The sequence below is a fragment of the Xenopus laevis genome, chromosome 4S (genome assembly GCF_017654675.1).
Source record: "Xenopus laevis strain J_2021 chromosome 4S, Xenopus_laevis_v10.1, whole genome shotgun sequence".
Lineage (NCBI taxonomy): Eukaryota > Metazoa > Chordata > Amphibia > Anura > Pipidae > Xenopus > Xenopus laevis.
In genome coordinates this window covers 3,269,413-3,291,746 of record NC_054378.1, presented here as the reverse complement: position 1 = coordinate 3,291,746, position 22,334 = coordinate 3,269,413, and the positions used below count along the sequence as shown (strand labels likewise).

General features: G+C 45.1%; 2 protein-coding genes and 1 pseudogene across 2 annotated transcripts; 1 reads left to right on the top strand and 2 right to left on the bottom strand.

Moving 5' to 3' along the window:
* Positions 1–410: 410 nt before the first annotated feature.
* Positions 411–4,875, bottom strand: LOC108715170 (phospholipase A and acyltransferase 3). Its single transcript, XM_018260078.2, has 5 exons — positions 4,706–4,875; positions 4,411–4,515; positions 3,239–3,338; positions 2,431–2,690; positions 411–655 (listed from the first exon to the last, which is right to left on the bottom strand). Exons 2-5 carry the CDS (start codon positions 4,420–4,422, stop codon positions 551–553), a joined length of 477 nt encoding a protein of 158 aa, XP_018115567.1. The 5' UTR covers positions 4,423–4,515; positions 4,706–4,875; the 3' UTR covers positions 411–550.
* An 800-nt stretch (positions 4,876–5,675) lies between these two features.
* On the top strand, positions 5,676–6,641 carry LOC108714916 (annotated as a pseudogene).
* Positions 6,642–8,644: 2,003 nt separating this feature from the next.
* On the bottom strand, positions 8,645–21,348 carry zfp36l2.1.S (zinc finger protein 36, C3H type-like 2, gene 1 S homeolog). Its single transcript, NM_001088419.1, is given in 2 exon segments — positions 8,645–9,758; positions 21,326–21,348. A coding segment is annotated over 1 exon segment (831 nt). The 5' UTR covers positions 9,753–9,758; positions 21,326–21,348; the 3' UTR covers positions 8,645–8,921.
* Between the last annotated feature and the right edge of the window lie 986 nt (positions 21,349–22,334).

The following is a 22,334-nucleotide window of genomic DNA, read 5'->3' as shown; positions in this document are numbered from 1 at the left end:
GACTTAAAGCCAACAGGAGGCTCTGTTTAGCAGTACATGTGGTTTTATGCAACCAAAACTTGCCTTTAAGTCAGGAATTCAAAAGAAGCACCTGCATAGAGGCCATTGGGAGCAACATCCAAGGGGTCGGAGAGCAATATGTTGCTCACAAGCCACTGGTTGGGGATCACTGTTCTAGATGAATATGCACTTTCTAGAATTATGAATTCTCAAGTCTTGTTTTTCCATTGTTTCCGATGTGCTAAGCCTGATGGATTTGCCCCTTTTTCTTCAATGCAAGAGAAAAAAAGTCACAACTGTTTGTATCTCCAGTGTCCCCACTTGGAACTGATATAGACCCAATGGGTGGGGGTAATAACCCAATAATTATAATAAACATTGCTGGTAAGAAAAAGATAAAGGGTGCAAGGTTGACATGATGGTAACTTTATTGTGCCAAGTTTGAGAACAACTCCACAAGAAGTGAAAATAACAGTATCAAGGCAGAATTTGATTTCTTCAGGAACAGTTCTCAGAGGCCAAGGGGAAACAGTGGTGAAATAATGGCACTTTACTGCTTCTGCTTATTCCTCAGTGATGAAAATGCTGCCATTACACCCAAGGCCAAGACAAAAGATAGCCCTCCAAGTGCAAAATATGTCTTAGCAATATCAACCTGCAAGAATTGAAGAGATACACCTATCATACGTCATGAACTGAACTGCCCTTATGAGCCTGCCAAGCCTTGAAAGCTGTGACTGTAGAGACTCACTCCATCTGCCCCCTGCCTAAACCCAAATAAAGCAAAACCAAGGAAAGGTACAAAGAGCTCTGTAGTGAAAAGTCAGCCAAAGCTTAAGTAGAACTAAACCTCAACAGAGAAGTAGGGTGGAAATGTTGTACATGATGTTTTGTGCTTCTGTACCAGCCCAAGGCAACCACAGCCCTTTAGCAGTAAAGATCTGTGTCTCCAAAGATGCCCCAGTAGCTCCCCATCTTCTTTTCTGCTGATTCACTGCACATGCTCTCTGCTGCTGTCACTTACTGAGCTTAGGGAGCCACTCACAATATACAGTACACATAGAATAGAAATGTCACAATATAAGGCTGATTAGTAATTAATACACATAATTACTACATGGCAGCACAGAAACCAGTGCAATTAGCATCAGAATTGAATAATCAGCAAACCTGTAGCATCAGCTTATATTACAGCCAGGGAAGCTCATTTTCTGCTGGATAATTAGTGACGAGCCCTAAGCTTAGCTTCTCAACAGCCAATCAGAGTCCACTGAGCATGTGAGTGTCACAGACACTTTCCAAGATGGTGACCCCCTGTGACAAGTTTGAAGTCCTGGATCATTGCTGCTATTGACAGGCTGTGCCTTGTGCAATAAGTTCACTATATAAAATACAGCATTTTTAGCCACATTAATTTTTAGGCTTAGTTCTCCTTTAAAGGCGTTGTCCATCTTTGAGGTAATTTTTAGCATGATAGTAGAGAGTGATATTGTGTGAAAATTTGCAATTGGTTTTCATTTTTTTTAGGGATGCAACGAATCCACTTTTTTGAATTCGGCCGAACCCCCGAATCCTTTGCGAAAGATTCGGCCGAATACCGAACCAAATCCGAACCCTAATTTGCATATGCAAATTAGGGGTGGGAAGGGGAAAACATGCTTTACTTCCTTGTTTTGTGACAAAAAGTCACGTGATTTCCCTCCCTGCCCCTAATTTACATATGCAAATTAGGATTCGGTTCGGCCAAGCAGATGGATTCGGCCGAACCCGAATCCTGCTTAAAAAGGCCGAATCCCGAACCGAATCCTGGATTTGGTGCATCCCTAATTTTTTTTTATTTGTGGTGTTTGAGTTATTTAGCTTTTTATTCAGAAGCCCTCCAGTTTGCAGTTTCAGCAAGCTGGTTGCTAGGGTCAAGATTACCCTAGCACCCATGCACTGATTTGAATAAGAGACTGGAATGTGAAAAGGAGAGGCCTGAATAGAAAGCTGAATAATAAAAAGATTGGATCAGTGAAATGCATTCATTTGAATAATAGGCTGGAATATGAATAAGAGGAGACAAATAGAAAGATGAGTTATTAAAAGTAGCGATAACAATGTATTTTGTAGCCTTACATTTGTTTTTTAGATGGGGTCAGTGACACCCATTAGAGAGCTGGAAAGAGTCAGAAGAAAAAGCCCAATAATTAAAAACATTAAAAATAAACAATGAAGACCAGTTGAAAAGCTGCTTAGAACTGGCCATTCTATCACATACTAAAAGTTAAATTAAAGGTGAACCACCCATTTAACAGCTGCCCGGACCACTCTGAGCATGTGCAGTGTCACAGACTAAATCCTACATTATAGAGATGCTGGACCTTTAGGCTTCGGCAGCTCATAATTATCCTATTCATGTAAATCAGATATTATAAAACAATCATTTACCTGGTGAGAGAACGATTCTCCATATCTTAATTCCGTCACAAAATGCTCACAGTTTGCACTGGTGACACTGTATTGTTTCCTCTTGCCCACTTGTTCCAGTGCTGCCCGAACCACTTTTGTTTGTGGCAACGGCCTTCTTTTGTCATCATATTTGTTATTGACTTTATAAATACAACCGGCGGCCACTGTCTCCAGAGGCTCCATTTTCACTATGGCTGTGCTGGCAAATGCAGAAGAAAAGCAAGAGAAGCCTTCCTGGCCTGAAGAGGACAAAATGGAAAGTTACATTATTTAAAGCAGCAGCAAGGAGAATTCTTTGAAGCTACCTATGTAACATATCAACATATCTTTCCGTGAAAAGAATGCAGAAATTACTAATTATTGTTAAAGGAACTATAAAATGTTCCTCTTATTTTTCAAGACAGATAATGTAATAAAAAGCACGAGGAAACTTCGGAAAACGAAGCGATCCCGAGTGCCATCCCACCGGCAATTTAGATTCTAGCAGGCGGGAGGCAGTTCGGGGAGATTAGTCGCCCTGAAGATGAGGAGATTTATCGCCCCGAATCTGAGCGTGTGTCTCTGCTGTGGTTGCCTTGGGCAGTACAGAAGCCAAAAACATCATGTACAACATTTCTAACCTACTTCTTTAGTTAAAGGGCAAAAAATACTACTGAGGAAGGGGTTTCCAATGTCATCTTTATCATCTCTACTTCCAGCCTTATCAAAACATTCAACTCCTATATTCATTTTGACTATTTATTCTTTCCTATGAAATAATGTCATAGAACAGAGAAATAAAACCTACCTGTTAAATGAACAACACGACCGCCCCCAACATAGATACCCCAGTGCTGAAAAAGATCCCGCATAAATTCTATCAAGTCTCCATCTTTGGGGTCTACACCCTTTGGGAAGAGAAAGAGCCAAGTGATAGGACCGGTTTGTGTGTGTTATACTCATACTCAATTTACTTTAGTTAAACTGCATGCTGTTAACTGACATTAAAGGGCAACTATCACGAAAATGAAAATTTAATATAAGCTTCAGCATACTGAATTAGGACACTTTGTAAATACAATCAATTAAATATTCTGCATTGTTTCGGAAATAATCAAGTTTATAGTCACTATTCCACTCTCAGCATCTGTTTCTTCTCATTTTGTCTTCATTCAGGAGTTGGGGTGTCAGATGAATAATTCAATATATCTTATAGGGGGGCTCTTTGCCTAGAAGATGTACTAGAGCTCACTCTATTAAACTCACCAGACATCATGTCTCTCTACATGCAGGATTTGTGCAAAAGGCAGTTATTTTGTTAGATTTTATTTGAACTGGAATCAGTTATTTCAGTGAGCTCTAATACATCTGCTATATGAAAGGAACTAGGGATGCACCGAATCCTCTATTTTGGATCCGGCCGAACCCTTCACGAAAGATTCGGCCGAATACCAAACCGAATCCTAATTTGCATATGCAAATTAGGGGTGGGAAGGGGAAAACCTTTTTTACTTCCTTGTTTTGTGACAAAAAGTCACGTGGTTTCCCTCCCCGCCCATAATTTGCATATGCAAATTCGGATTCGGTTTGGCCAGGAAGAAGTATTTGAAAAAGGCAGAATCCCGAACCGAATCCTGGATTCGGTGCATCCCTAAAAGGAACCGCCAAATGAGATTTATTGGATCTAACTGTCAATGAATATCTGACAAATGCTGCATGAAGAGAGCATGAAGAGAAACAGATGCTGAGAGAGGAATAGTGAAGATAAACTTGATTATTTCAGAAACACTGCAATATTTTTAATTGATTGTATTTAGAAAGTTTCTTATTTCAGTATGAGGAAGATTATGTTAAATTTTTATTTTCGCAATAGTTCCCCTTTAGCTTTCCTTCAGCCGACTGCTTTCTACAGGGTGCTACAGGAGATCTATGGATAAGGCGTTTGTGGGACTTTTATTCCCCCTTCATGCTAGCACTCACCTCGAGAGGCATGTCTCCTGCTTAGAATCTTGCACCTTCTTTCACTTGACTTGTTCTTGCTTTTTCCAGTAAAGGAGCTCGGAGTTTCAGGAAACAGCTTTAATTCTGTAACATAAGATGATACAACAAAGGAGTCACTTGCTGTCTGGATAGACAGGGTTTAGAGACGGGAAGTTGGGCTTCCAGAAATATTCGAAGACACAGGTAACAGTGAAAATAGAAGGAGCAGTTTCCAGAAAAAGAAGAAAGTGAGTGTAAAGCTTTATAAGGAGGGTGGCACTACAATAAAGCTCACCTGGGATCAGAAACTTGTGCAGTAAGTGTGCGTCGTCCAAGCGTGTGAAAGTTCTCTCTGCACAACCGGTCTGAGCTAAAGTTATAACAGAGACACTTCCTATGCTCAGATCCGATGTAGCGACTTTCAGTTTCCCTTCAAAAGAAATGAAGCAGCTTATCATTTGTCAGGGTAAAATACACATGTTCACCTGATTAAACAGAAACACCCAGAATAAACCACATCAATACAAAGATGACTACTATGTAGCTGTAAGCATACTCAGTGCAGCTCCCTTAAATGGGTAATTCACCTTTAAATGTAATTCAAGTATAATGTAGAAATGATGTTGCATAGCTGACTAGTATTTACTTTTATTGTCTCACTAATCAACGTCTGCCGCTGAACTAATTCACTTTATAGGCTATGGGGGGGGGAATGGAATTAAATGGAGTAAAATGTTTATGCTAAAAAATCATTAAACAACAATTTCACAAATCTTAACATTTAATCTTTTTGTACATTAGAGTTCTTGGAGTAAAGCATTTTGCCAGTTAGTACATTCTACTCACCTTTTTTTTTAACTAAAGTAATTTGCCAGTTTAAGCCCATCTGAAGTGAAGAAACCCATTACAATGCAGTTCACTTACCCCAACTTCATGTTGATCTCATGTTTTACTCCAGACTTGAATGGGGAAACCTAATTCTTTAAATTCAGTAAAGTGGCATTCCGCAACAACAGCTTAACAGAAGAGGATTTGGTTTTTTGGGCCATCACCCAACGGTCCACCACCCCAGCCATGGAAGTCACACTACGTACCTTCAATTTCCGTTGAGTTTTAAAGGAGAACCAAACCCCTTATTCTTAAAAACCCCCACCACCCTACCCTACATAGTGCAAATTACCCAGTGTTTATAACTGTTTCTTAATTGATAAATCATAATTGGGTCCCCAATACTCTTTAGGGTGGGTGGCCATTACATTCATGAAATGTCAGCTGCAGTCGTAGTTAAAACAAGGCGTACAATAAATTCTGGGTTGCAATGGTAACTCCCAGACTTAATTTTTAATTATGGTTCCCCTGAGAATAAAGTTGAGGCCCTTGTTTAAATGCTGCAGATTAACAGAGTCTTCCCTTTGGTTTAATTTATGTATGAAAATACTCTGTATGCATACATATATCAGACTTTCTCCAAATGTATGTAGTCTGTCTGCTTTTCCCCAAAAACTTCTGTTTTAGGTGGTTGGAAGTTCTCTAATGCGGGCCAATTTAAATCTGAAAATAAACCCTTTTCTTTCGATTTTTATGGAGTGGTCTCATAAACCATGACATGTTTTCTTCTTGAACTTAATTTAATCAGGACCTATTGGAATAAAATTTCATTAGGCAGAGAAAGGAACGAATATTTCTGAAAATAAATATTTATCTTTTCTACTTTTTTTTTCCCCCCAGCTTATTAGGAATACATTGGATGATGGTATGGATCCCCCACTCTCTCCTCCTGCTGATCCAGAGACTCCGCTCCTCCCTTCTTTCTCGGCACCTCCAAAGCACTCGAGCCTCTCATCCCTGCGGTACAAGACAGAACTGTGCAGCAGATATGCAGAGAGTGGATTCTGTGCTTACAGGAATCGCTGTCAGTTTGCCCATGGTTAATTGAGCTCAGGACTCCAGTTCAGAACCCCAAATACAAGACAGAACTGTGTCGCTCCTTCCATGTCCTTGGCACCTGTAATTATGGCTTGCGTTGCCTGTTCATTCACAGTCCCCAGGAGAGAAGGGAGCCTCTGGTCTTACCTGGTGCCCCTTCTCTTCCACCACGCAGGTATGGTGGCCCATATAGGTACCACTGCCGTTTCTGGAGTTCCCCTGGTGGCTGTCCTTATGGAGCTCGGTGCCACTTTCAGCATTCAAAAAGTGTCAGGGAGACTTGCCGTCACTTTGCTGCTACATGATGAATCTTCATCAGATCCGATGCAGTGAGAAGAAGCGGATTCGACAAAAATAAGGTAATAGAAATGTCAGACCATGACGCTGCTTGCATCTGAAGATAGAAGACGCAACGTGCGCATCCGACAGGCGTGTCGGATGCAAGCAGCGACAAGGTCCGAAATGTCTATTACTAACCTTATTTTCGTTGCATCCGTTTCTTCACATTGCGTCGGATCTGATGAAGACGCATTGTGTAGTTCCAACCTTAATCTTAACTGCAATCAGTACACACCACCATACTAAACAGCTAAGAGATGGCACAGATGTGGCAAACTACCCAGGTAACAACATAGTTAAACAAATACCTAGGGGCAAAATAGAATAAAAAAAAAAAAGCACAGATTCAGCACCCGTCTCTATTATAGGGAGGCTAGTGAGCAATACATAGATAGGGAAGGTACAATCAATTGCAGCCAATTATAAATAACTTTGCAACAGTTCCGTAAAAGGAGTTGAGGGAGGACGATTGAAACTAAAGAAAGGGAATCTCAATCCTTTCAGGACATACAGCGCCAACTCCTTCTCTTCTAAGGGCTCTTACTCACAAGCGGTCATAGCTGCGCTCCCCTGCGTTCCGCCACAGTGGAGTGCAGGAAGACGCATTACATTTTTTCCAAAGGGCTGTACTCGCACAGGCGCCAAACGCAGGTTGAGACGCAACATGCTGCATGTTTCCTGCGTTCGGCACCTATGTGAGTACAGCCCCATTGGAAAAAATGTAATGCGTCTATTCCTGCGCTCCCATGCGGCTGAAAAACGGAACGCAGGGGAGCCCAGCTACAGCCGCTCGTGAGTAAAAGCCCTTAAGCCAAAGGTTAACTGAATAGGTCTGCACAATTTTACGTCAATGTCAACATCACTTATGTATTCTTCCACTAAATCATGTGGATAGTCTGCCAAATTTACTGCAAATTATCTCAAATGCTATATATAATGTATGTGCCCCCCCGAAATCAATTACCCTTTTTGAAACAATAACCCCACCATTATTTCTGTACGTGCTAGGGATGCACTTTATCCAGGATTCACCCTTTTTCAGCAGACTCCTGCCAGGCCGAACTGAATTTGCATATGCAAATTAGGATTCGGTATTCGCCTGGATCTTTTGCAAAGGATTAGGGTGTTAAGACAAATCTAAAATAGTGGATTCGGTGCATCCCTAGTAAGTGCTTGTGTATTCAGTGAGGCGCTGATAACAGAAAGTAGATCTGTTTGGAGATACCGGTTATGTTATCGATTGACTGTAAAGAAAAAGTTTTTATTTTGCACCTATGCGATGGGGAGAAAAATAAAAAAGCCCAAATGTCTTGGTGGGATCACCAACCAGCAAAGGAATTAAATGGATATTGCATAATGGGTTTTTGCCATGGAGAAAAATAATAAAATAAATTAAGGGTGCAGGATGGGAGAAGTCATTCAAGTCACTCCTGAATTCAGTATATTACTATTACTAGTTTCTGGGTTCTTTAGCTTTTTATTCAGCAGTTCTCCAGCTGCCAATTTAAGGAAATCTGTTTGACAAGGTCCATATGGAATAGGTTGTCAAAAATACACAATTAGCCACCTTCTTTGACTCTTAAGCTTTCAAATACACCCACAAGAAATATGCATTATTATTTCCACCAACCCATTTGAAGAGCAGTTGCAATATATCCCAGTAGAATAGATCAATTTTCTAGGCAATATACTAAATTGCTAGAGGAAAAGTTGTAGACTGAAATGCCAACTAGACCCAGGCATTTCAGCTAAGGAGAAGCCGAGACACCCACACCAAACCATTGGGACAGTCTATAGCATCTTACAGCAGCTCTGTCAGAACCTACAGATTTCCATTCCAGGTTTGCTGGAGGGGAGCAATTTCATTGTTCATGAATTTACATTTTTCGACATCCCTGTAGATAATATAGGTGTATAGAATCGCCATGATATTGAAGCCATTGCCAATAAAATGAGTCAAGCCTTTTTGTACGCTTAAAAACAGATTTAATAAAATCACACTTTTAATTAATTAGTGACATAAAAACATCTTGTCTTAAAAACCACCAGCCACTTAACCAATATTAAAATAGCATAACTGCAGTCAGGTGGGCAATAAATTAATAAATGTATGTACAAGAGAAGGTTGTAAATAAGACTGGCTTCTCAACTGCTGGCATAAAAGATAAAAGAAAGAAGAAAAAAAAATGGGGCAACATGCTATGCATGTTAATTCTATGCCAGAGTCATTATAATAAAGTATAAAGTTAGCCGAGGACAGACAGTAGACCCTGAGCAATTTCTTCATCTCCAGGGAGTAGGTCGGTATCATCTCCAGGCAGTGGGTCAGAAGCAGTAGGCAAGTCTTCATCTCCAAGAATCTGCAGGCGCAGGGCAAGAGGTAGGAGGAGGCTTGAAAAACTGAAGGCATTGTTAGCAGGAGATTCTGAGAGGACAGGGGTGTCAGGGTCACTGTCTGGATCTGAAGGGGAGAGGGACCCACTGCTATTCTTTGTTCCTGAACCCCACCTGTCAAGGGGAGGGCTATGAGAGAAGTGACAACAAGCTCCATATGGACAGTCTCCAAGAGCAGCAAAGTGACGGCAAGTCTCCCTGGCACTTTTTGGGTGCTGAAAGTGGCACCGAGCTCCATAAGGACAGCCACCAGGGGCACTCCAGAGGCGGCATCTCTCCCTATAAGGACCACCATACCTGCGTGGTGGAAGACTGAGGTTATCAGGTAAGACCGGAGGCTCCCTTCTCTCCTGGGGACTGTGAATGAACAGGCAACGCAAGCCATAGTTACAGGTGCCAAGGACATGGAAGGAGCGACACAGTTCTGTCTTGTATTTGGGGTGCTGAACTGGAGGCCTGAGCTCACTTAGACCATGGGCAAACTGACAGCGATTCCTGTAAGCACAGAATCCACTCTCTGCGTATCTGCTGCACAGTTCTGTCTTGTACCGCAGGGATGAGAGGCTCGAGTGCTTTGGAGGTGCCGAGAAAGAAGGGAGGAGCGGAGTCTCTGGATCAGCAGGAGGAGAGAGTTGGGGAAAGAATGAAGAGAAGAGATCCAGACTGTCATTTGATATCTCCATTGCCAGCTGAAAAAAAAAAAAAAAAAATATTTAAAGAACATTTCCAAATAACTCATTAAAAATTTCCAGAAATTGTGTTTTAGTCTGGGTAATTTTTCCCCACTTAAACCAGGTCTCTTGAGGCATCTATTACTCCCCATCTACTTGTGACTAAACACAACAATTAGAGCAGTTGTAGGTTCATGTCATGGAGTGTTTAAAATCATTTTTTTTTGGCAGCCAAGCAAGGGGAAAAGGGAAAAAAATTGCCCCTTTGGTGCATGGATAGGAAAATTACAGTATAGCATGGGAACACCCCGCAAGCAATACTCAACTGATATCACCAGAAGACCCGTTTCCCCTATTGTGCTCAATGCAAAGCAGCTCCTTGTCCTGTAAGGACCATGGTCATCAACCCCCCCCCCCCCCCATGTACTTTACAGACTTTAATAAGAGCACATGAAGGCCCCATTATTGAAGTGCTGCTGCTCTTTTGCAAGTAACTTTGCAAGGCAAGTTAAAAAAATACCATTGCTCATTTAGGCTGGAACTGCACTATGAGTCTTCATCAGATCAGACAAGAGGGAATGGATGCGATGAAAATAAGAGAATAGAAATGTCAGACCTCGTCGCTGCGTGCATCCGACACGACTGATGGATGCAAACGATGCACATTGCGTCTTCATCCGACAGGCGTGTCAGATGCCCACAGCTGCAAGAGCCAACATTTCTATTACCTTATTTTCGTCGCATCCATTTCCTCTCATTGCGTCAGATCTGAAGACTCCGTGTAGTTCCAGCTTTAGATGGCTAGCAGTATAGGGGCTACCATTCTGATTAATTACAGGAATGGTAGCTGCTACCCTTCTAATGTAAAGGACACCATAAAATTCTCTTAACTGAATTGGTGCAGTACTGTGTACCAGAACACTAAAGACCCAAAGCGGTAAAGACCCAAAGCGGTAAAGACCCAAAGCGGTAAAGACCCAAAGCGGTAAAGACCCAAAGCGGTAAAGACCCAAAGCGGTAAAGACCCAAAGCGGTAAAGACCCAAAGCGGTAAAGACCCAAAGCGGTAAAGACCAAAGCGGTAAAGACCCCAAAGCGGTAAAGACCCAAAGCGGTAAAGACCCAAAGCGGTAAAGACCCAAAGCGGTAAAGACCCAAAGCGGTAAAGACCCAAAGCGGTAAAGACCCAAAGCGGTAAAGACCCAAAGCGGTAAAGACCCAAAGCGGTAAAGACCCAAAGCGGTAAAGACCCAAAGCGGTAAAGACCCAAAGCGGTAAAGACCCAAAGCGGTAAAGACCCAAAGCGGTAAAGACCCAAAGCGGTAAAGACCCAAAGCGGTAAAGACCCAAAGCGGTAAAGACCCAAAAGCGGTAAAGACCCAAAGCGTAAAGACCCAAAGCGGTAAAGACCCAAAGCGGTAAAGACCCAAAGCGGTAAAGACCCAAAGCGGTAAAGACCCAAAGCGTAAAGACCCAAAGCGGTAAAGACCCAAAGCGGTAAAGACCCAAAGCGGTAAAGACCCAAAGCGGTAAAGACCCAAAGCGGTAAAGACCCAAAGCGGTAAAGACCCAAGCGGTAAAGACCCAAAGCGGTAAAGACCCAAAGCGGTAAAGACCCAAAGCGGTAAAGACCCAAAGCGGTAAAGACCCAAAGCGGTAAAGACCCAAAGCGGTAAAGACCCAAAGCGGTAAAGACCCAAAGCGGTAAAGACCCAAAGCGGTAAAGACCCAAAGCGGTAAAGACCCAAAGCGGTAAAGACCCAAAAGCGGTAAAGACGGTAAGACCCAAAGCGGTTAAAGACCCAAAGCGGTAAAGACCCAAAGCGGTAAAGACCCAAAGCGGTAAAGACCAAAGCGGTAAAGACCCAAAGCGGTAAAGACCCAAAGCGGTAAAGACCCAAAGCGGTAAAGACCCAAAGCGGTAAAGACCCAAAGGCGGTAAAGACCCAAAGCGTAAAGACCCAAAGCGGTAAAGACCCAAAGCGTAAAGACCCAAAGCGGTAAAGACCCAAAGCGGTAAAGACCCAAAGCGGTAAAGACCCAAAGCGGTAAAGACCAAGCGGTAAAGACCCAAAGCGGTAAAAGACCCAAAGCGGTAAGACCCAAAGCGGTAAAGACCCAAAGCGGTAAAGACCCAAAGCGGTAAAGACCCAAAGCGGTAAAGACCCAAAGCGGTAAAGACCCAAAGCGGTAAAGACCCAAAGCGGTAAAGACCCAAAGCGGTAAAGACCCAAAGCGGTAAAGACCCAAAGCGGTAAAGAACCCAAAAGCGGTAAAGACCCAAAGCGGTAAAGACCCAAAGCGGTAAAGCGGTAAAGACCCAAAGCGGTAAAAGACCAAAGCGGTAAAGACCCAAAGCGGTAAAGACCCAAAGCGGTAAAGACCCAAAGCGGTAAAGACCCAAAGCGGTAAAGACCCAAAGCGGTAAAGACCCCAAAGCGGTAAAGACCAAAGCGGAAGACCCAAAGCGGTAAAGACCCAAAGCGGTAAAGACCCAAAGCGGTAAAGACCCAAAAGCGGTAAAGACCCAAAGCGGTAAAGACCCAAAGCGGTAAAGACCCCAAAGCGGTAAAGACCCCAAAGCGGTAAAGACCCAAAGCGGTAAAGACCCAAAGAGGTAAAGACCCAAGCGGTAAAGACCCAAAGCGGTAAAGACCCAAAGCGGTAAAGACCCAAAGCGGTAAAAGACCCAAAGCGTAAAGACCCAAAGCGGTAAAGACCCAAAGCGGTAAAGACCCCAAAAGCGCGTTAAGACCCAAGCGGTAAAGACCCAAAGCCGGTAAAGACCCAAAGCGGTAAAGACCAAAAGCGGTAAAGGACCCAAAGCGGTAAAGACCCAAAGCGGTAAAGACCCAAAGCGGTAAAGACCAAAGCGGTAAAGACCCAAAGCGGTAAAGGACCCAAAAGCGGTAAAGACTCCAAAGCGGTAAAGGAAAGACGCCAAAGCGTAAAGACCCAAAGCGGTAAAGACCCAAAAGCGGTAAAGACCCAAAGCGGTAAAGACCCAAAGCGGTAAAGACCCCAAAGCGGTAAAGACCCAAAGCGGTAAAGACCCAAAGCGGTAAAGACCAAAGCGGTAAAGACGCCCAAAGCGTAAAGACCCAAAGCGGTAAAGACCCAAGCGTAAAGACCCAAAGCGGTAAAGACCCAAAGCGTAAAGACCCAAAGCGGTAAAGAAACCCGCCCAAAGCGGTAAAGGACCAAAGCGGTAAAGACCCCAAAGCGTAAAGACCAAAGCGGTAAAGACCCAAAGCGTAAAGACCCAAAGCGGTAAAGACCCAAAGCGGTAAAGACCCAAAGCGGTAAAGACCCAAAGCGGTAAAGACCCAAAGCGGTAAAGACCCAAAGCGGTAAAGACCCAAAGCGGTAAAGACCCAAAGCGGTAAACCAAACGAAACCCCAAAGCGGTAAGACCCAAACGGTAAAGACCCAAAGCGGTAAAGACCCAAAGCGGTAAAGACCCAAAGCGGTAAAGACCCCAAAGCGGTAAAGACCCAAAGCGGTAAAGACCCAAAGCGGTAAAGACCCAAAGCGGTAAAGACCCAAGCGGTAAAGACCCAAAGCGTAAGACCCAAAGCGTAAAGAACCCAAAGCGGTAAAGACCCAAAGCGGTAAAGACCCAAAGCGGTAAAGACCCAAAGCGGTAAAGACCCAAAGCGGTAAAGACCCAAAGCGGTAAAGACCCAAAGCGGTAAAGACCCAAAGCGGTAAAGACCCAAAGCGGTAAAGACCCAAAGCGGTAAAGACCCAAGCGGTAAAGACCCAAAGCGGTAAAGACCCAAAGCGGTAAAGACCCAAAGCGGTAAAGACCCAAAGCGGTAAAGACCCAAAGCGGTAAAGACCCAAAGCGGTAAAGACCCAAAGCGGTAAAGACCCAAAGCGGTAAAGACCAAAGCGGTAAAGACCCAAAGCGGTAAAGACCCAAAGCGGTAAAGACCCAAAGCGGTAAAGACCCAAAGCGGTAAAGACCCAAAGCGGTAAAGACCCAAAGCGGTAAAGACCCAAAGCGGTAAAGACCCAAAGCGGTAAAGACACCCAAAGCGGTAAAGACCCAAAGCGGTAAAGACCCAAAGCGGTAAAGACCCAAAGCGGTAAAGACCCAAAGCGGTAAAGACCCAAAGCGGTAAAGACCCAAAGCGTAAGACCCAAAGCGGTAAAGACCCAAAGCGGTAAAGACCCAAAGCGGTAAAGACCCAAACGGTAAAGACCCAAAGCGGTAAAGACCCAAAGCGGTAAAGACCCAAAGCGGTAAAGACCCAAAGCGGTAAAGACCCAAAGCGGTAAGGACCCAAAGCGGTTAAAGACCCAAAGCGGTAAAGACCCAAAGCGGTAAAGACCCAAAGCGGTAAAGACCCAAAGCGGTAAAGACCCAAAGCGGTAAAGACCCAAAGCCGGTAAAGACCCAAAGCGGTAAGACCAAAGCGGTAAAGACCCAAAGCGGTAAAGACCCAAAGCGGTAAAGACCCAAAGCGGTAAAGACAAGCGTAAAGACCCAAAGCGGTAAAGACCCAAAGCGGTAAGACCCAAAGCGGTAAAGACGGCCAAAAGCGGTAAAGACCCAAAGCGGTAAAGACCCAAAGCGGTAAAGACCCAAAGCGGTAAAGACCCAAAGCGGTAAAGACCCAAAGCGGTAAAGACCCAAAGCGGTAAAGACCCAAAGCGGTAAAGACCCAAAGCGGTAAAGACCCAAGCGGTAAAGGACCAATAAAGAGCAAAGGTAGCGGTAAGACCCAGCGGTAAAGACCCAAAGCGGTAAAGACCCAAAAAGACCCAAAGCGGTAAAGACCCAAAGCGGTAAAGACCAAAGCGGTAAAGACCCAAAGCGTAAAGACCCAAACGCGGTAAAGACCCGTAAAGACCCAAAGCGGTATAAGACCCAAAAGACCGCAAAGCGGTAAAGACCCAAAGCGGTCAAAGACCCAAAGCGGTGACCCAGAAGCGGTAAAGAACCCAAAGCTGACCCAAAGCGGTAGACCCATAAAGAGCAAAAAGCCGGGACCCAAAGCGGTTAAAGACCCAAAGCGGTAAAGACCCCAAAGCGGTAAAGACCCAAAGCGGTAAAGACCCAAAGCGGTAAAGACCCAAAGCGTAAAGACCCAAAGCGGTAAAGACCCAAAGCGGTAAGACCCAAAGCGGTAAAGACCCAAAGCGGTAAGACCCAAAGCGGTAAAGACCCAAAGCGGTAAAGACCCAAGCGGTAAAGACCCAAAGCGGTTAAAGACCCAAAGCGGTAAAGACCCAAAGCGGGTAAAGACCCAAAGCGGTAAAGACCCAAAGCCGGTAAAGACCCAAAGCGGTAAAGACCCAAAGCGGTAAAGACCCAAAGCGGTAAAGACCCAAAAGCGGTAAAGACCCAAAGCGGTAAAGACCCAAAGCGGTAAGACCCAAAGCGGTAAAGACCCAAAGCGGTAAAGACCCAAAGCGGTAAAGACCCAAAGGGACTCCAAAGCGGTAAATGTAAAGACCAAAGCGGTTAAAGACCCAAAGCGTAAAGACCATAAGTCGGTAAAGAACCCAAAAGCTGGTAAGAAACTCAAAGCCCAAAGCGGTAAAGACCCAAAGCGGTAAAGACCCAAAGCGGTAAAGACCCAAAGCGGTAAAGACCCCGGTAAAGACCAAAGCGGTAAAGACCAAAGCGGTAGACCCAAAGGTAAAGACCCAAAGCGTAAAGACCCAAAGCGGTAAGACGCCAGCGGAATAGCGGTTAAGACCCAAAGTCGGTAAAGAAGCTAAAACCCATAGCGGTAAAACCTCAAAGTCGGTAAAGACCTCAAAGCGGTAATGATCCCAAAGCGGTAAGACCCAAGCGGTAAAGACCATAAGCGTAAATGACCCAAAGCGGTAAGACCCAAAGTCGGACCCAATAGCGGAAAGACCAAAGCGGTAATGAACCCATAAGTCGGTAAAGACCAAAGCGGGACCAATAGTCGGTAAGACCCCGGTAAAGACCCCAAAAAGTAGGGTAAGACCAAAGCCATGACCAAAGCGGTAAAGACCCAAAAGCACCCAGCGGTAAAGACCCAAAGCGGTAAAGACCCAAAGCGGTAAGACCCAAAGCGTAAAGACCCAAAGCGGTAAAGACCCAAATGCAAAGAACCAAACGGTAAAGACAGGGAAAAGACCCAAAGCGGTAAAGACCCAAAGCGGTAAAGACCCAAAGCGGTAAAGACCCAAAGCGGTAAAGACCCCAAAGCGGTAAAGACCCAAAGCGGTAAAAGGACCCAAAGCGGTAAAGACCCAAAGCGGTAAAGACCCAAAGCGGTTAAAGACCCAAAGCGGTAAAGACCCAAAGCGGTAAAGACCCAAAGCGGTAAAGACCCAAAGCGGTAAAGACCCAAAGCGGTAAAGACCCAAAGCGGTAAAGACCCAAAGCGGTAAAGACCCAAAGCGGTAAAGACCCAAAGCGGTAAAGACCCAAAGCGGTAAAGACCCAAAGCGGTAAAGACCCCAAAGCGGTAAAGACCCAAAGCGGTAAAAGACCCAAAGCGGTAAAGACCCAAAGCGGTAAAGACCCAAAGCGGTAAAGACCAAAGCGGAAAGACCCAAAGCGGTAAAGACCCAAAGCGGTAAAAGACCCCAAAGCGGTAAAGACCCAATGGGTAAATGCCCAGCGGTATAAAGGACCCCAAAGCGGTAAAGACCCAAGCGGTAAAAGACCAAAGCGGTAAAGACCCAAAGCGGTAAAGACGCCAAAGCGGTAAAGACCCAAAGCGGTAAAGACCAAAGCGGAACCCAAGGTAAGACAAGCGGTAAAGACCCAAAGCGGTAAAGACCCAAAGCGGTAAGACCCAAAGCGGTAAAGACCCAAAGCGGTAAAGACCCAAAGCGGTAAAGACCCAAAGCCGGGTAAAGACCAAAGCGGTAAAGACCCAAAGCGGTAAAGACCCAAAGCGGTAAAGACCCAAGCGTAAAGACCCAAAGCGGTAAAGACCCAAAGCGTAAAGACCCAAAGCGGTAAGACCCAAAGCGGTAAAGACCCCAAAGCGGTAAAGACCCAAAGCGGTAAAGACCCAAAGCGGTAAAGACCCAAAGCGGTAAAGACCAAAGCGTAAAGACCCAAAGCGGTAAAGACCCAAAGCGGTAAAGACCCAAAGCGGTAAAGACCCAAAGCGGTAAAGACCCAAAGCGTAAAGACCGGCCAAAGCGGTAAAGACCAAAGCGGTAAAGACCCCAAAGCGGTAAAGACCCAAAGCGGTAAAGACCCAAAGCGGTAAAGACCCAAAGCGGTAAAGACCCAAAGCGGTAAAGACCCAAAGCGGTAAAGACCCAAAGCGGTAAAGACCCAAAGCGGTTAAAGACCAAAGCGGTAAAAGACCCAAAGCGGGTAAAGACCCAAGCGGTAAAGACCAAAGCGGTAAAGACCAAAGCGGTAAAGACCCAAAGCGGTAAAGACCCCAAAGCGGTAAAGACCCAAAGCGTAAAGACCCAAAGCGGTAAAAGACCAAAGCGGTAAAGACCAAAGCGGTAAAGACCCAAAGCGGTAAAGACCCAAAGCGGTAAGACCCAAGCGGTAAAGACCCAAAGCGGTAAAGACCCAAAGCGGTAAAGACCCAAAGCGGTAAAGACCCAAAGCGGTAAAGACCCAAAGCGGTAAAGACCCAAAGCGGTAAAGACCCAAACGGTAAAGACCCAAAGCGGTAAAGAGCCCCAAAGCGGTAAAGACCCAAGCGGTAAAGACCCAAAGCGGTAAAGACCCAAAGCGGTAAAGACCCAAAGCGGTAAAGACCCAAAGCGGTAAAGACCAAAGCGGTAAAGACCCAAAGCGGTAAAAGACCAAAAGCGGTAAAGACCCAAAGCGGTAAAGACCCAAAGCGGTAAAGACCCAAAGCGGTAAAGACCCAAAGCGGTAAAGACCCCAAGCGGTAAAGACCCAAAGCGGTAAAGACCCAAGCGGTAAAGACCCCAAAGCGGTAAAGGACAAAGCGGTAAAGACCCAAAGCGGTAAAGACCCAAAGCGGTAAAGACCCAAAAGCGGTAAAGAACCGCAAAGCGGTAAAGACCCAAAGCGGTAAAGACCCAAAGCGGTAAAGACCCAAAGCGGTAAAGACCCAAAGCGGTAAAGACCCAAAGCGGTAAAGACCCAAAGCGGTAAAGACCCAAGCGGTAAAGACCCAAAGCGGTAAAGACCCAAAGCGGTAAAGACCCAAAGCGGTAAAGACCCAAAGCGGTAAAAGACCCAAAGCGGTAAAGACCCAAAGCGGTAAAGACCCAAAGCGGTAAAGACCCAAAGCGGTAAAGACCCAAAGCGGTAAAGACCCAAAGCGTAAAGACCCAAAGCGGTAAAGACCCAAGCGGTAAAGACCCAAAGCGGTAAAGACCCAAAGCGGTAAAGACCAAAGCCGGTAAAGACCCAAAGCGGTAAAGACCCAAACGGTAAAGACCAAAGCGGTAAAGACCCAAAGCGGTAAAGACCAAAGCGGTAAAGACCCAAAGCCGGTAAAGGTAAGACCAAAGCGGTAAAGACCCAAAGCGGTAAAGACCCAAAGCGGTAAAGACCCCAAAGCGGTAAAGACCAAAGCGGTAAAGACCCAAAGCGGTAAAGACCCAAAGCGGTAAAGACCAAGCGGTAAAGACCCAAAGCGGTAAAGACCCAAAGCGGTAAAGACCCCAAAGCGGTAAAACCCAAAGCGGTAAAGACCCAAAGCGGTTAAAGACCCAAAGCGGTAAGACCCAAAGCCGGTAAAGACCCAAAGCGGTTAAAGACCCCAAAGCGGTAAAGACCCAAAGCGGTAAAGACCCAAAGCGGTAAAGACCCAAAGCGGTAAAGACCCAAAGCGGTAAAGACCCAAAGCGGTAAAGACCCAAAGCGGTAAAGACCCAAGCTGGTAAAGGACCAAAGCGTAAAGACCCAAAGCGGTAAAGACCCAAGCGGTAAAAGACCAAAGCGGTAAAGACCCAAAGCGGTAAAGACCCAAAGCGGTAAGACCAAAGCGGTAAAGACCCAAAGCGGTAAAGACCCAAAGCGGTAAAGACCCAAAGCGGTAAAGACCCAAAGCGGTAAAGACCCAAAGCGGTAAAGACCCAAAGCGGTAAAGACCCAAAGCGGTAAAGACCCAAGCGGTAAAGACCCAAAGCGGTAAGACCCAAGCCCGGTTAAAGACCCAAAGCGGTAAAGACCCAAAGCGGTAAAGACCCAAAGCGGTAAAGACCCAAAGCGGTAAAGACCCAAAAGCGGTAAAGACCCAAAGCGGTAAGACCCAAAGCGGGAAGACCCAAAGCGGTAAAGACCCAAAGCGGTAAAAGACCCAAAGCGGTAAAGACCCAAAGCGGTAAAGACCCAAAGCGGTAAAGACCAAAGCGGTAAAGACCCAAAGCGGTAAAGACCCAAAGCGGTAAAGACCCAAAGCGGTAAAGACCCAAAGCGGTAAAGACCCAAAGCGGTAAAGACCCAAAGCGGTAAAGACCCAAAAGCTGGTAAAGACCAAAGCGGTAAAGACCCAAAGCGGTAAAGACCCAAAGCGGTAAAGACCCAAAGCGGTAAAGACCCAAAGCGGTAAAGACCCAAAGCGGTAAAGACCCAAAGCGGGTAAAGACCCAAAGCGGTAAAGACCCAAAGCAGGTAAAGACCCAAAGCGGTAAAGACCCAAGCGTAAAGACCCAAAGCGGTAAAGACCCCAAGCGGTAAAGAGCCCAAAGCGGTAAAGACCCAAAGCGGTAAAGACCCAAAGCAGGTAAAGACCCAAAGCGGTAAAGACCCAAAGCGGTAAAGACCCAAAGCGGTAAAGACCCAAAGCGGTAAAGGACTCCAAAGCCGGTTAAAGACCCAAAGCGGTAAAGACCCAAAGCTGGTAAAGACCCAAAGCGGTAAAGACCCAAAGCGGTAAAAGACCCAAAGCGGTAAAGACCCAAAGCGGTAAAGACCCAAAGCGGTAAAAGACCAAAGCGTAAGACCCAAAGCGGGTAAAGACCCAAAGCCGGTAAAGACCCAAAGCGGTAAAGACCCAAAGCGGGTAAAGACCCAAAGCGTAAAGACCCAAAGCGTAAAGGACCCAAAGCGGTAAAGACCCAAAGCGGTAAAGACCCAAAGCGGTAAAGACCAAAGCGGTAAAGACCCAAAGCGGTAAGACCCAAGCGTAAAGACCCAAAGCGGTAAAGACCCAAAGGGTAAAGACCCAAAGCGGTAAAGACCCAAAGCGGTAAAGACCCAAAGCGGTAAAGACCCAAAGCGGTAAAGACCCAAAGCGGTAAAGACCCAAAGCGGTAAAGACCCAAAGCGGTAAAGACCCAAAGCGGTAAAGACCCAAAGCGTAAGACCCAAAGCGGTAAAGACCCAAAGCGGTAAAGACCCAAAGCGGTAAGACCCAAAGCGGTAAGACCCAAAGCGGTAAAGACCCCAAAGCTGGTAAAGACCCAAGCGGTAAAGACCCAAAGCCGGTAAAGACCCAAAGCGGTAAAGACCCAAAGCGGTAAAGACCCAAAGCGGTAAAGACCCAAAGCGGTAAAGACCCATCTTGCACCACCAAGACCACAAGTCCTAGAATGGAGCTAGGAGAACTGTAGTTTCACAAGAACAACGGCTTCTGTCTGGAAATCTGAATTATACAAAACCTTGATAGACATAAGTTGTAGAGCAGTGATCCCCAAATCAGTGGCAACACATTGCTCACCCAACCCCTTGGATGTTGCTCCCAGTGGCCCCAAAGCAGGTGATTAGTTTTGAATTCCTGGGTTGGAGGCAAGCTTGGGATGCATAAGAATTATAGGGGTACTGCCTGTTGGCTGCTAGCTCACAGTAATGTTGCTCATGGGTAAAAAAAAAGTTGGGGACCCCCCACTGCAGAGATTAGGCACAGGCTATATAAATCTTAAGTATTGATCTTAAGTCATGCTATTTGTACATCGGACAAGAGTTCAAATTCCCACGGTCATAGGAAAGGCATGCATACAATGAAACCAGCAATTTAATAAGAGGTGCAAGAAGTAGGGTTGTCACCACATCCCTTTAAAACCGACTACATATGGAATCCACAGCCTGCATGGCTAATTAGCAATTTATGTAGATGCATGCTGCAGACTGAATGGATATATGTGCAACCATGCATCTAAATTAATTGCTAATTAGCCATGCAGGCTGTGGATTCCGCAGGTAGTCGGTTTTAAAGTGGCAACCCTAGCAAGAAGGCTTCACCCCAGCCCATTAGCAAGCCTCATTGTCTTCAGATTAGGCCACAGGTAAGGGTTAATCTATAGAAGGCAGCAAGAGAGATAAAATGTTTTAAAACTGGGCACCTATGACATCCACTCAGTCAAAAGCTTGTTATTGTTAGGCAATCACTATTCTATAAAGAATAAACCCCTACACCACGCTGAATAATTATAATATAATATATTTTTTTTTTTCCCCCCCTCCTTCCACCCCATGAAAGATTGGCATAAAAAAAAACCTTAATTAAGAGCTAAACACATTAAAAAATCCCTACAGGTGCAGAGCCAAGGGGGGACGCGTAAAGGGGTTTTAAATGACACCAGCCACATAGTAGACTTTATGCATTTCCACCATAAAGGAAACAATTATTGCAGCCCATTTGGCACATAGGAGTCAGACAATGTAAAACCTTTACAGCTGTAGAGAAACTCCATACTTACCTTTGACTCCCCATTCAGATCCATCACTTTACACAGTTTAAAAAAGCTTAAAAAAAAAAACCTTCTTTATCCAGCTAACTGCCAGCTAGGTGTTTTATAGGGGGTGTAACCAATCAAAAACAAGAGGAGGCGTGTTTAAAGGGGTCACATGGCTCGATCAAGGCCTGAGAATGAACATTCCATTGATTGGGCAAAATAAAATAAGACACTGATTAAATGGGATTTAGAAAAGACTAGTGTAGTCCATGGGTATTTAACGTTTCTAAGACATTATTCTTTAAGGCTCTTACAGACGAGCGTTTTTACCTTGCGTTGTGCTTTCTTCCGTTCAGCCGCAGGCGAGAACGCAGGTAAAATGCAAAATGCTTCGTCCCAACCTGCGTTTGGCTCGTACATTTGTCTGTGTAAGTACAGCCCCATTGACAATAATTCAGTGCGTCTAATATTGCGCTCCCTTGCGGCTGAACGGAAGAAAGCACAACGCAAGGGAGCGCAGGTAAAACCGCTCGTCTGTAAGAGCCCTTAATCTGGTGCTAAAATGGGGGCTGATTTAATTCTTTTTCAGACACACATGGGGTCATTTATCAACATTGGGCAAATTTGCCCATGGGCAGTAACCCATGACAACCAATCAAATCGTTGCATCCATCCAACACAGCAGCTTATTTATATAAACTATAATAGTACTTATCTTTTATCTACTGTGTATCCTGTACTTGAATGTCAGCCCCCATGGCTACACAGCAGCTTGTTTCTATAAACTATAGTAGTACTTATCTGTTATCTACTGTGTATCCTGTGCTTGAATGGCTGCCCCCATGGCTACACAGCAGCTTGTTTATATAAACTATAGTAGTACTTATCTGTTATCTACTGTGTATCCTGTGCTTGATTGGCTGCCCCCATGGCTACACAGCAGCTTGTTTATATAAACTATAGTAGTACTTATCTGTTATCTACTGTGTATCCTGTGCTTGAATGGCTGCCCCCATGGCTACACAGCAGCTTG

What these genes read in the sequence shown, in the direction of transcription:
- LOC108715170 (XM_018260078.2), bottom strand. An exon ending in TCGTGTTGTTCATTTAACAG is followed by an intron (nt 2,691 to 3,238) that starts GTAGGTTTTATT and finishes TGTCCTCTTCAG; the next exon opens with GCCAGGAAGGCTTCTCTTGC. An exon ending in GAGAATCGTTCTCTCACCAG is followed by an intron (nt 656 to 2,430) that starts GTAAATGATTGT and finishes CAATTCTTGCAG; the next exon opens with GTTGATATTGCTAAGACATA.